Here is a 13,920-nt window from a genome sequence, read left to right on the forward strand (position 1 = left end):
GAACTGGGGGGACAGCAAGGTGCAATGGGGAGAATAGGTGGCAGCCTATGCTCTAGACTCAAGGAACAACAAACCGGTTTCAAATACAGTGAATGGGACAAGTCATCTATCATCAAAAATGTCATCGTAATAAGCATCCCATCTAATGTTCCAAGCCTAGACTTGTCTATCATACACTTACATGTGACATGTGTCAGGTACACCATCAAGACCCACTAACACCAGGGCAATCCCCAAGACAGTGGCCTACTCATCAGTCACAACATGTTACTCTTACTCAAGAAATCCCTTACCATTCATTTTGCATAGCTGACCAATTAGCAATAAGAATGTTTGAATGTATCAACATAAATGACTGACCAGTCAGCAGGAAGAAACCATCCATATTCCCATCCTCTACCATACAGAATGACTTTCATTTAATCCAGTAATTCTGCCATGCAATGGGTACAATAGGCTTATCAAAACCTAAAGGCTGACCTGGGGAACTCTTTGAAGGTATCAAGTGCTCTTTTCAGAGCAAATTTTACATGGTGCAATTGTACAATTATTTTCAATAAAGTAGACATTAAGTGGGATCTTGCAGTTGGGGAGAAAAGTCAGAAAGAAGAAGAGATTTGAAGAGTAAGTTCCTTAGTGTGGAGGCTAGATGGGTGCCATCAATGACAGTCATCTTAGAAGGAATTACGAAACACACACTGTAATCATTCTGTCGATTCAAACACATTTGAATATTTCTATACTCACCTGAGCCCAACTGCCTTCCTCATTCTCCTAACAGGTTAGCAAGTTAGTACAAGCATTGATAGAAAAGAAGAAATGAAAGAACACTCTGATTAGATCATTCAATGTGCCCAAATTGCTGGGCTAGAACATTACTTCACCTCATCAATATATTTGGCAAAATACAATACAAGTTAGGTCTATACAGTACGCCTCAATAATTCAGGCAAATCAGACTCTGTATGGAAATTCCAGTTTGAACACAGTGAGCATCAGCAGGTTAAACTGTAGAACAAACATTGTTAATCTTCCATTACCTTAAAATCTCTTGCAATCAAAAATAAAATCAGATAGAGATTGGACCTCACCAAGGTAAACATGCTTGGCTAAATATTAATAAATGATTTGCAGTCAAACCAATCTCTAGAAAAGTAAGGGTTTCACCCTCAGTTAGGCAATGGGGCAGAGATATTGGTTAGCTTATAAACCATGGCAACAGGGAAGGGATCGCCTTGGAGGTTAATGAGGGCAATACAGGTAATCTTGTGTAAATTGATTATAAAGTACTGTATAATATACATCTTAATAAAATTGGAGTTCGAGGAATTCTTAAAAAAATTAATAGATGGATGTGGTTTCTTTTAATGGAAATTTTATGTTGCAATGTTAGTGTTCCATTTCTGGGCCAGAAGGTTTGCGTTCAAATCTGATAGTCCCAGAGGTATGTCAAAACATGTCCAAACAGGTTGATTAAAATAACTACAATTTTGTCGAGGGGCTGGAAATTAATGAACAATGACAAAGAGTTATTTTAAAGTCAGAAAGGAATCATCAGTGGGCATGTCCAAGATCTTTCAAACTTGCTTTACAAAATTTCCTGAATCTAGATTCCTCTGAGAGGACGTGAATGACCTGTCATCCAGAAGTTATCCCAAATACTCAAAAATTGTAGAGTGCTGGGAATGGTGCCCCCAAATGGAGTCAACCAAGTTAGGAGGTCAGGCTTGAAACCAGCATCCTCATCCAACATCAACTAAAATTGGGAGCACCAGGAATGGGAGTGGGAATCCCAGAATTGTGTCCTGCAACCAATCTTAAATGGTTTTTTGATAATCCAGGCCATTACGTACAAAATCAAGGACATTAAGCTAAAACAGTGGCCTGGCCTCAGCTGAAGTATTTGGCCAGTTTGTGCAATGCACTTGAAAAGTGATGCCTTGGCCTTTAGAGGGTGTGCACACAGCAGGTGTACCAGAATGGTACCAAGGATGAGTCAATTCAATGATGTAAACAGATGAGGTGCCACACTCCTCAGAGAAGATGAGGGAAGACTTGTTTGAGGTGTACAATATTATGAGGTGATCCACAGACTAGACAGGGACTAAAATATTATTGTGGATATAGCGCCAGTAGCAAAAGGATACAGATATAAGGTAATTACTTAAGTAACCAAAGACAACTTAACGAATTACAGTGAGTAATGATGACTTGAAAAATACTGCCTGTTAGGCTTGTGGAAGGAGATTCAATAATAAATTTGTAAAAAGGAATTTGATAACAACTTAAAGTGGCTTCCTTCCAAATTATAATTTTCTTTGATTCTGACATGAAGAACGTATGTGGTTTTGACACATTTATCATCTACAGTAACACAGTAAATTCAGCTCAAGGGGAGAAATATTATTGAAGAGTTGAATTGACTCGCCTGCATGAAAGATATGACAATGTACTCCCTGACAATATTGCTTATTAAGATGTAGCTTTAGGAAGAATTGCAGAATGCGTTCCCCTTCAGTGCAGACACCCCTTGTCAAACTTCACTCCCAAAAACAGTCTTATGCAGTAGTCTATTCTAGTTGTGTGATAAGTACCCCTTGTCAACCCTCATTAAGTCTATTACTAGGAGACCCTCACTTGGACTGTATTATCAGAAGCTTAATTCCACTAGAACCTTGTCAAAATAGATTATGCCTGAATTTTTTGAAATTACGTATTACAGTCTTGATAGTATATTCGGTGTTGGGCACTGTATCAATTTCCTGTCAGCATTATGTTAAGTCAAGTATCAACCAGTTTATTTCAAGCATCACCCACAGGAAAATGTTCCCTTTAATTCCTGTTCCAGAAAATCAGTTCACTGGAAATTACTGAGCCTGCAAACAAGTACCATGAATTATACATAACAAGAGCTAAAACTGCTTGCCATCACAATAAAACAAATGGCAAAACAAGTAAGAAATGCTGCACAACAGATGTGCATAAACCTACCCATGGTGAAATGATCCACTTACATCCTGTTTAAAACAATAATCTCCTCATTCAAACACCAGAATAAATCTTAAACTCCACAATTAAATTCCTTCTAATTCATTTAAATGTTTTAATTGACAGAATAAAATACTCTCTTGAAGATGTCTTGTGGTTCAGTGATAGTGTCCCTACCTCTGCATCAAAAGATGCAGGTTCAAGACCCACCGGCTGCTGAGGTGAGTCATGACCAAGCCAGGTGATTACAAGTAATTTCAAACACTTCTTATTATTCAGTCAATGTTAAAATCAAACACGCCTGAGTCAAGAAAAGCATGGGTTTGATGCACCGTCAACATTTTTCCATAGTGGTTCAGCAACATACTGAACCCCAAGCTATTTAACACAATTTTCCAACCACCAGATTTTTTAACTAACAATCCACTGTCTGGCAGTTCATGGAATCATAGAATCCCGACAATGTGGAAACAGGCTGTTTGGCCCAACAAGTCCACACTGACCCTTTGAAGAGTATCCCACCCAGACCCATTCCCCTACCCTGGTACTCTACACTTCTCCTGACTAATGCACCTAGCCTACACATCCCTGAACATTAAGGGCAATTAAGTATGGCAAAGTTATCTAACCTGCACATCTTTGGACTTTGGGAGGAAACCGGATCACCCAGAGGAAAACCACAAAGACATGGGGAGAATGTGCAAACTCCATACAGACAGTCGTCCAAGGCAGGAATCAAACGCGGGTCCCTGGTACTTGAGGCAGCAGTGCTAACCACTGAGATTCCGTGCTGCTGAATTTAACAAGCAATTCTAATTGAGAATGCTAAAACCACCCCTACATCCATGAGGCTGATGAGATTTCTAACACATCAATCTAGGACTTGATCCTAAATTCTGAAGTATCACTGATAGCATGGGATGCAATATTATTGTTTACCCATAACACAGTGAAGTGACAGAGATGGCTGGACAATGAGTTGGAACACCAACTTGTTCAGCCTCCTGTGCAAGTCGGTACTAGTAAACTGATTGAAAACTTTAATGTTGAGCACTTTACGTCTTTGCCTTCCTGATGCAGTGAAAAAAGTTCACTGCAGTTTGTGCAGAAATCAGTACTTTCCTGTGTTTTTCAGATTACCTCAACATCATTCTATGATGATATACAAGTAACTTTTCCTCTCTTCCAACCATCACTACTCTTGAACCAATAACTGTTGATGTTCCTTCAAGTGCCCCTCTTTTCCTGTTGGGTAAGCATCTAGCCTTCACTCTCCGATACAAAGAATTCCAAAGTTATAAAGTAGTGCCCTATCATTAACAAACAGTTAACCAGGTTTTTGTTTTTAACATTAATTGAACATCATTGATCTGTCATGTTTTCACATTACTAAAATTCATTCTGTTCCTGAAAATTGCTAAGTTTGATACAGGTTCATTGAAATGAGCAGGTATTCATCTCATCATAAAGCAATTAAAAATGCAATGCTGCTGAATACTTGTTTATTGTAGTTAACAAATTCAGCTTAATATTTACAAATAGGTAAAAAGAAGAGGGTTTGAACATGTTAACGAAAATAATGTTCATAAGAAACTCTTCAATGAAGCACAACAAAGGTGGACGGGGATAGACTAACCGTTTTTGCTGAAGCCGCCATGTTTTCCATTTCCTCATGAGTCACCCAAACATTTCCAGAGGACTATGTGGAAGGCACAAGGACAGTCCAGTAAGTAGTGTTAGAGGAGAAAAGTATTACACAAAGGAAGAAGTGAAGCAAGAGATAGTTTATTAATAACACATTTTCCATGCATTGTTGCTGCCTGAATGAATGCCATAAAACTGTACAGGTAAAGAGTTAAGGATTCACTAACAATTACTCTCTTCAAAATACATGACCCCACACCCATTAATTAGTTTCCTTCTGCAATGGAGAAGGCAGGAGAGTTTGTGCTGCATTCCTTGAATCTATGAATACTCTTCCTGATCTATTAGCAGAAGTTGCAAATTCACAGGCTGGGAGTGGCTCTCTGCCTCCTTCCCCCTAAGGGCCGCTACATTTTCAGAGAGAATTCTACCCCAACCATCTGGCTAAGAACTTCCAAAAGTAGCTCATAAAGGATCAAGAGTGTGAAAAACTCACTTAACTACGCGAGTGAATAAAACTGTATAAGAGCAACTAAAAGAAAGGGGTTTGACTTTTCTGCATTGAAAGAAGGAAGAAAATTGAATATTGGGTTAAGATTTAAAATCAGCAATCAGTTTCAGGACATTCACACCTTTGTTTTTAATAAAAGATCAATTTTAAACATCACCATTATTCTCTGTTAAGCACTGAATATCTGAACAAGTTTTTTGATACCAATTGAAGAGCATTTCTTTGAAGGATGCCTTTTTCACTGATACTTATATCACCACGCTGGTTCTAGATCAAGTATGAGCTACCATTTTCTCCTTCCAAATTCAGCTTCCAGTAATATTTTTCTTTCAAACCAACCACACAGAGCACTCATCCCTCCTTTAAATGTGGCTGCATTTTAACTCAGTACATCAAGCTTTAAAATCATTTGAGCAAATCAGCAAAAGAAACAACAATTGGACCTCTCTATGTTGTTCAATGACAACACACAAATAGTTCAAAAATTCACCTCCTCTGACCAACACTTAAAGAGAGGGCTTTCAATTATTTGGCACATCCAAACTCTCAGGCAGATGTTGCCTTTTTGTTAGTGCAATCCCATGTCACATAGTGTTCGGGCTTGTGAATTTTTTTTCAGCACTGACAGGCCTAGGGGATGAATGTTTCATCACTGTGCCCTTCAGAACTTGCACTGGCAAAAAAAAAATCAGCACAATTGAATGCGCTGAAGCTGTGGAAAAATTTAAAACTGTCCCCTATTTGCATTCTCCAACTGTGCAATGCAGCTGGATGAACACAACTGGTTTTGATTTTGATAAGCTGATCATCAGAGTCGGTCCAGTAGTTTAAAAATGTTCAAGTATTCTTGGATTCAAATATGAACATGTTTGTTTTGACATGGTTCTAAATGTATTAATTAATACGAGGGCATAAGTTACTTGAACACTGAAATATTTCCAATATAAAAGTTCGAGCAAGTCACTCACTACAACCAGATATGCAATTAATAATTGCAATATAATTACAGCCATGCTTCTGAGTTGGAATGTTTGGTGATCAATACAGAGACATGGGGTTGGAAATGCAGTCAAGAAGATTCCACAGACCTTTAAAAATGGTGGCCAGGAGATAAGGCATGATAAATCTAACAATTTAATGTAGATTCAGTTTTTCACCTTCATGTTACACAGAAGTCCCTCCATGGGAGATGACTCGCTATGAAGGTAGTACAGGTTAATGAGGACCACGAGTTCTTGAGTTGGCATTGAAGGTAATGGGGATGGGTGGGGGTGAGGGCGAGAGAAGCTAAGATCTTCTGAAACAACTGGGATGAAACGCCAGAATACCGAAGGGCCTTCTAACCAGTCTGTTTCCTACAATCTGCTTCTAGGTTTGTCAGATAAGCAGGAGGTTGGAAGAACACAGCAAGCCAGGCAGGATCAGGAGATGGAGAAGTTGAAGTTGAAGTTTTGGATGTAACCCTTCTTCAGGACTGAGGGTATAATGCAAGCTGCAGATAAAGGGGATGGTGGGGGCAGGGTGGTGAAATGGGGAAAGTTAGAGAGTATGACCTGGTTGGTCAATGGGAGAGATGAATCCGGTGGGTGGCTGAGAGGAATGGAAGAGTGGGGAAGGGGTTGGGAAGGGAGTCGGTGGATGGAAAGGGAGGTTATCTGAAATTGGAGAACTCAATATCAAGTCCTCTGGGCTGTAGGCTGCCTAGGCAGAAGATGAGGTGGCTGTTCCTCCAATTTGTGGTTTGACTCATTATGGCAATGGAACAGGCTAAGGATGGTCATGTCGGAAAGGGAGTGGGAAGAGGAATTGGTTTGGCAGCCCAGAATCTATCCTGTTACTGCTTTGTTGAAGTGAAAATTCAGACTTCTGGGCCTCTTTAAAAAAAATTAGCCTTCCAAGTCAGGAAAGTTCTCCACTCAAGCTACCCGTCTAGGTAAGCCAAATGTATGTGTCAATTAAAACGGTCTAAAATTATTAACATGTTAATTTCACAATGCATGAGACTCACTTGCTGTCCCAGCAACATTTATAGCATATTTTCCAATTGTAACTGATTGTAAAGTTCACCACTGAAATATCTGTTATGTATGGGAAATATAAATACAACATAATGATAAAGTGATGATGATCTAACACCCACAGTATGACATATTACAGTGCGTGCTTTACATTTACCTTCACATTATCTTAGCATCACATCTTTTTCAGTGCAAGCATTGCTATTCATCACTGCCATGTATATATTGTGAAAACAGGATAGGTCACCATAAGCATCTCCACATTCACAGAGTACTCCAATCCAGTCATGTCAGTGGCCAATATCTGGGAGTATTTCCAAATAGGACTATTAAAGTAGAATCTTAATAGGAGTGATCAGAAAGCTGTAAAGTCATCTTTACAATGCAGGTTGGGACAAAATTTCTCGCCAACCGCAATGTCTAATACACAATTGGGAAACTTAAACTGATCAAAGCACAAGTGTCACTCTGCCTCACAATGCCAATGTAGAATATTTTTGACAAGAATTCATATTACCTACTGTCTATCCAGAGAAGACAATAACTTGACCTGATTCACAATATTTATAATCTGTCCAAACATTTTGAAAACACAAAGGAGTGCCAAAAACCTACCGTTCTGGATGTGGGTGGTGCTGATGGACTTGTTAATGACACCATCTCCTGTATTGCCAGTCGGAGTTTCAATCGATGAAGGGGATTACTGATTCCAATCTCCCTTTGTATCTCTGTGTCAGACAAGGCAGACATGATAGCACCACTCTTCACGTTGGCTCGACAGGCAGCTACGTACCAGGCTGGCATTCCCACCCACAGCTGTTTAATGTTACAGCAAACATGGAAAATTAACATTATTTTCTGGTTTTATACAGTAGAAACCTCTATTTCTTAAACAAAATGCATTATATTTTGGCGCAGTCCAGTTGTAAGGAAAATGTTAATTACTATTACTGATATGGCAAGAGAATAGACATCAGTGATATTTGTGTGGGCCTTTTGCAATAATGATTATGTAAACTTACATAACCTTAACTTGGGCACAGAGGACAACACATCCTTCAGGATGTTCTCCCCAACAATTCTGTTCAGTTGGTTATGAGGCTTCAGTCTAACATACCCCTCACTAGTATCCTCACATACAATGAGGAAGGACGCCACTTCGACTGGGACAACACATCCATCCTAGGACAAGCCAAACAAAGACACACACGAGAATTCCTAGAAGCATGGCATGCCAAGTGGAACTCTATCAACAAACACATTGAGTTAGAACACATCTACCACCCCCCCGAGAAAAGGAACAGGAAGTGCCTTCACCACAGGAAATGACATCACCAACCCAAAGAAACCCAAACTTATAAATAGAAAGCAGGAATTTTCAGCATTGCTTCACCTGAGGCCCACTGAAGATGTTACCTACTAGAGTAACGAAACATCTGGAAATGCAGCTCAGCGGGCGAACCTACAGCCAAGACCTCATTGTTGCATTTTAGGCTAGTCTATAAATGGCATAAATAGCAAACAAGCTAGCTTCTCATATTGGAAGCTAACCATTTCAGGCATACTTCAGAGCAAACTGGATATACAGATCATCTGACTCATAATGAAAATGGTTTCCAAAGATTGTGTTTTGTTTTCTTATAAACACTCCAACCTCAGCAATGTCAAATTATACCAATACATGACTTGGATATCTATCAGAAATAATTCGTAGTTCCTCTGCCCATTCTACTTTCGCAAATTAAAAAGTTCAACAAACACTTCTCATTGTAGACTTAACGCTCTTGCATCTAAAACAGACTGTTTGAGCCCTGAGAATGCCATGTTAAAAAATGAAGCAATTGTTGCAGTGGACAAATAAAAGGAAATTCAAAAACAATGTCAGTTATGTTGACAAGGCAGCTTTGTGACAGAATCACATTTCAGTCCTAATTTTACAACAGATTAGATGGGATGAAGAATTATAAGGACGTTTTTAAAGGGACACAAAAATTGGGAAGTCTTCATTTTCCAATGGTTTCCGAAGCATGGATGGGGATTGTGCATGAGGTCCCTGTGGAATCCCCGTCTTGTAGATTTCAAAGGAGCTGCCTGTGAATCTGAGGATTCCACTTGGCAATTTCCCTTGGCCTGGAACGCTCCAAAATTGGAGAATTTGGAGGGCTCTGCTGCAGTTAAGTAAATAGTTACTTGGAAAAGGTTAGACTGTTAAATACTTTGTCTAACTTCTAGATAATTATGTAACTGATCCAAAACTTATTTCACACAGCTACACGCCCCCCCCCTTGTCTTGTTGATCACATCCTGATCTGACACGACACCCAAAACTTTCTATCAGACCCTGAGCTACGCGAACCACTCCATTACTTGCCTGGCCTCCTTGCCACATTTTTTTTTGTACCTTGGCACATGACTCTCTTCACATTCTCCCACTCCTACTCACCTGGCACACTAGTCTTACCTATCTGGCACCTTAACTATACTGTCACAGAAACTGTCAAAGTGGCTGTCTATGAAGCTGGATTATGAAATCACAGACTATAGCAACTAGCTACTGTGAAAATCGTTTGCTTCCCCCATGCACTAAGTGGGATCTGTCAGAATGAAAGAACAGCTCTGCTTTTCCGAATGAGGCCTAATTGGAATCTCCTGTTACAAATGTGGAGTTCTTCCATTTCGCTAAAAAGGAGACCTGGTCATAATCAGCACCTGATTGACAATTCTTGGAAAATGCAGACCATACAATTGAGGAACTCAAGAATTATGGAAAGAAATGAGAAAGGCATAGGTAAAGTGAGGTTACAATGAACTGGGATAGTGAGTTTGGCAGACTGGGTTTGAAGATTCAGTGAGGAGAGAATATTATTTTTTCAATTACAGGCACTGCAAGTCAAAGAGAATAAAGGCAATAAATATGCAGGACTTCATGCAGGATGGGTTGACCCCAGCAGAGTTTATTATGAGCTGCAAATGTAAAGAGAGTGTAAGATGGAAGACCTACATACCTATGTAATTGAGTCTGTAAATGATGAAGTTCTGCAGATGGTTTTAGTGCTGAGTAGGCTGGGATGGAATGGACGTGGATAATGTTAAAGTGTGGTCTTTCTGATTGGAATGATATAGAGTCAGAAAATGTGTTTGAGATCAAGCAGATTGAGGAGTTTGCGATAATCACTGGGGAGTGGAGTCATTGACAAAGATTGGAGCCCCTGATGGGAACCAAAAATGATGGCTTTGATTTTCTCAACATTTAGCTGGGATGTGAAGCAGGGGTAGATGGAATTTAAGGTTTATGCAATTGAACAAGCATTCTCATAGTACAGATGCAGAAAATAGAGCTTGGAGTCTCTCTCATGTACATGTGGAAATTGTCCCAGTGATTGCAGGTGATGAAGCATCAGGAGGAAGACAAGGTACAAGAATACCTTCTTGGAGAAATGAATGAACTTGGGATGAGTAGTTATTTCTACAGAGCATCCATCTCCAATTAACTGATTGGGAAGAGAAACATTAATAACCTGCAATTGTTTGGTCATAGAAAACTTAAAACATTAGTATATTGTCAAATCTTTCACTTTGCAATCATTAGGTGTGATTCTTCAAACATTAGATGTGATTCTGTTTATTGGTCAGTATTTATTAAATAACCCTGACTGTGCTAAGAATTACACTGAAAACCAAGTTATGTTGTTCAGTTGGCTATCAGTGTGTTTACTTTGCATGTGTTCAATGTTACTTATAGTCATCCACAAGTCTGATTCTTTGTGGGTCCATGTATTGCATCCTTTTCAGTGAGGAAAGGGCGGCATATTCTGCCTATCCTATTGCATTCCTCATGGAAATGCCTTGATCAACCTCAGTCCGCCTTAGTCTGTGTTCAATCAGCTAAGTCCGGCAGTCAACAGTCCCTGCTGAAATTCCGTGGCAACGAATCACCAGCATCTTCCCATGCTGTACAAATTGTTTCTCCCTTTCTGAAATGACTTCCTGCATCATGTGAATTTCTTGCTCTGTGAATCTAGCCACCACCAATCAATGATTGGATTGCTACCACTAATCCTCCTCTCTACTTTTCCAAATCAGTAAATACTAACAGGATTAAAGAGGTGGCACAGTGGCTCAGTGGTTAGCACTGCTGCCTCACAGCGCCAGAGACCTGAGTTCAATTCTACCCTGTGTGTGGAGTTTGCACATTCTCCCTGTGTCTGCATGGGTTTCATCTGGGTGCTTCAGCTTCCTCCCACATCCCAAAGATGTACAGGTTAGGTGGACTGGCCATGCTAAAATTGCCCATAGTGTCCAGGGATGTACAAGTTGAGTTGGTTGGCTGTGGTAGTTACAGGGATAGGGGGGTGAACGTGGGTGGAATGGTCTTCAGAGGGGCAGTGCAGACTCGATGGGCCGAATGGCCTGCCTCCATATAGTAGGGATTCTAAGTGCCCCAAGTGGGGGCTGTAACATAAAACCAAAAAGTTAACGGACACTTATCAAAATATCACAATTAGAATCATATAATAAAATCACAGAATCCCAATATTAATTAGGGTTGGCAATGTACCCAATTCTCCTTTCTGGTCTGCTGCACATCATAAATCAATCCTTCTTTCTATACTTTTGAAACACAGCATTAATCGGGCATGACAACCCCGGTGGGGAATTTTGCCTTCTGTTGGGTCTAAGAGCTTATTCAATTAAAAGTGGGTGAAGATAAATACTGATGAATTTTAATGAGAAGAATCTTTTGTCTTAACCAGTTTGTGGCATAACAGCAATAGGTAAAAGTCTTATTGGATAGTTTGACATAATAACTAAGAATATCAGGGAACGATGACACCACTTGCCTCCATCAGGATCTCGAGGTGGATTTCAGTTTAATCCACAAAGACATGAGAATTAAGGTAGAGCTTAATGCAGTCAGAATATATCCTGATGAGTACATGATTAAAAGTTTTAACTCGGTCTCTCTTTTTAGGGATGTTTAATATCCACACAGAGGTTTAGACAATATTAGATTTAATTTTTTTTTCTTTCTCTTGGCATCTTCGATTAATTGCCAGGTCTTTGATTGCAGTTTTATCTGGAAAGTGTAGTCCAAAATACAAATGAGCATTTGTAATTATCTCAAAATCCATTGAATTGCAACAGAATTTCATTTGAATTTCAGATGAGAAAAATTTAGGTTAAGAATTGGGTAATAAATACCGCAGAATCCCTACAGTGTGGAAGCAGGCCATTCAATTCATCGAGTCCACATCAACTGTCCAAAGAGCATCCTATCCAGATCCAACCCCACCCAAACTTATCCCTGGAACCCTGTATTTTCCATGGCCAATCCACCTAACCTTTGGGAGGAAACCGGAGCATCAGGAGGAAACCCACACAGACATGGCGAGAATGTGCAAACACCACACAGACAGTAACCCAAGGGTGGAAACAAACTGGGTCCCTGTAATAGTGAGGCAGCAGTGCTAATCACTGAGCCACCACGCCACCCTGTAGCCAGCAAGACATCTGTGTTCTCAATCATAATGATCAGATTGTCAGAACTCCATGGATGCAGCTCTGTGGCACTTACCTCTAGCCATGATACTACTGTTGGTCCATCCCACTGTGCAAATGGCATACCCTTTCTCCGCGCATCTTCCAGTAGTTCATGCCTAGAATTCAATTATATTTAAGATCAGTTCATCATGTCCCTTGTTTAATGACTTGCTGAATGTCACATGCTGGGTTAGGATATAAATCTCTGAGAGAGCTGCAAGATAACATAAGAAACAGGAGCAGAAGTAGGCAATTCTGCTCTTTATGTCTGCTCTGAGATCATAGTCATGACTAATCTTCTACCTCAACATCATTTTCTGGCATTATCCCCATAGTTGAAAAGTGTGGTGCTGGAAAAGCGCAGCATGCCAGGCAGCATCCAAGGAGCAGGAGAATCGACGTTTTCGGCATAAGCCTTTCTTCAGGAATGAGGCTGGGTGCCAAGCGGGCTGAGATAAAAGGTGTGCGCGTGTGTGGGGGGGGGGGGAATTTGGGGCATGGGTGCCAGGAATACGATAGGTGGAAGGAGGTGAGGGTGAGGGTGATAGGCCGGAGAGGGGGTGGGGGCAAAGAGGTCAGGAAGAAGATTGCAGGTCAAGACCAATAAATGAGCCGCCACAGCTCTCTGGGACACTGAATTACAATTCACCACCTGCTAAGTGGAGAAATTCCTTCAAATCTCGGTCATAGATGGCTTTCGCTTATTCTCAGATTGATTGCGCAGTTCTCTATGACAAATATATATTACTGTCAGGAAGATGGCCAAAGCTGCATGCAGTAGTCTTGGTGTGGTCTCATCAAGGCTGCATACAATTCTAAGATGACATTTTCACTCCTATGCACAAATCCTCTTGTAATAAAAGTCAACAAAATATAACAGTCTAGATTTTGTTGTAATAGCAATGGTGAAGCTGTCATACACTCCATTATTACAGGGTAAGCAGGAAAACAACTTCTAGTCCAATTAAAGGCAGACTTTTCGGCTGTTTCTCTAGTAGGCACACTGGCATGGTCCTCATTGATATTTCAGATTTGAAATGACTGCTATGGTCTGTACTTAGAACATCTACCCATTAATTTCATGCCAAAAGTGGCTCAGAAAGATTCAGGAGTTAATGTTGGCATTCTAAATGATGATTATTACACCACCTCTCTGGCCCTGGAAATATAACTTCATAATGTTGATTCTCATCTGTTTTTTGTTTTGCTTATTGCAAA

The 13,920-nt window shown here is 40.1% G+C and overlaps 1 protein-coding gene across 1 annotated transcript in view; it reads right to left on the reverse strand.

Annotated features, from left to right (window-relative positions):
• ppfia4 (PTPRF interacting protein alpha 4) overlaps nt 1-13,920 on the reverse strand; it is a 670,948-nt gene that overhangs the window by 28,957 nt on the left and 628,071 nt on the right. The window contains exons 21-23 of the mRNA XM_060845158.1: nt 12,737-12,818; nt 7,777-7,977; nt 748-774 (exon numbers count right to left, since the gene is read on the reverse strand). Of these exons, the coding sequence (XP_060701141.1) occupies nt 748-774; nt 7,777-7,977; nt 12,737-12,818 (310 nt within the window). The remainder of the gene's footprint in view (nt 1-747; nt 775-7,776; nt 7,978-12,736; nt 12,819-13,920) is intronic.

The sequence above is a fragment of the Hemiscyllium ocellatum genome, chromosome 26 (genome assembly GCF_020745735.1).
Source record: "Hemiscyllium ocellatum isolate sHemOce1 chromosome 26, sHemOce1.pat.X.cur, whole genome shotgun sequence".
NCBI classification, from domain to species: domain Eukaryota; kingdom Metazoa; phylum Chordata; class Chondrichthyes; order Orectolobiformes; family Hemiscylliidae; genus Hemiscyllium; species Hemiscyllium ocellatum.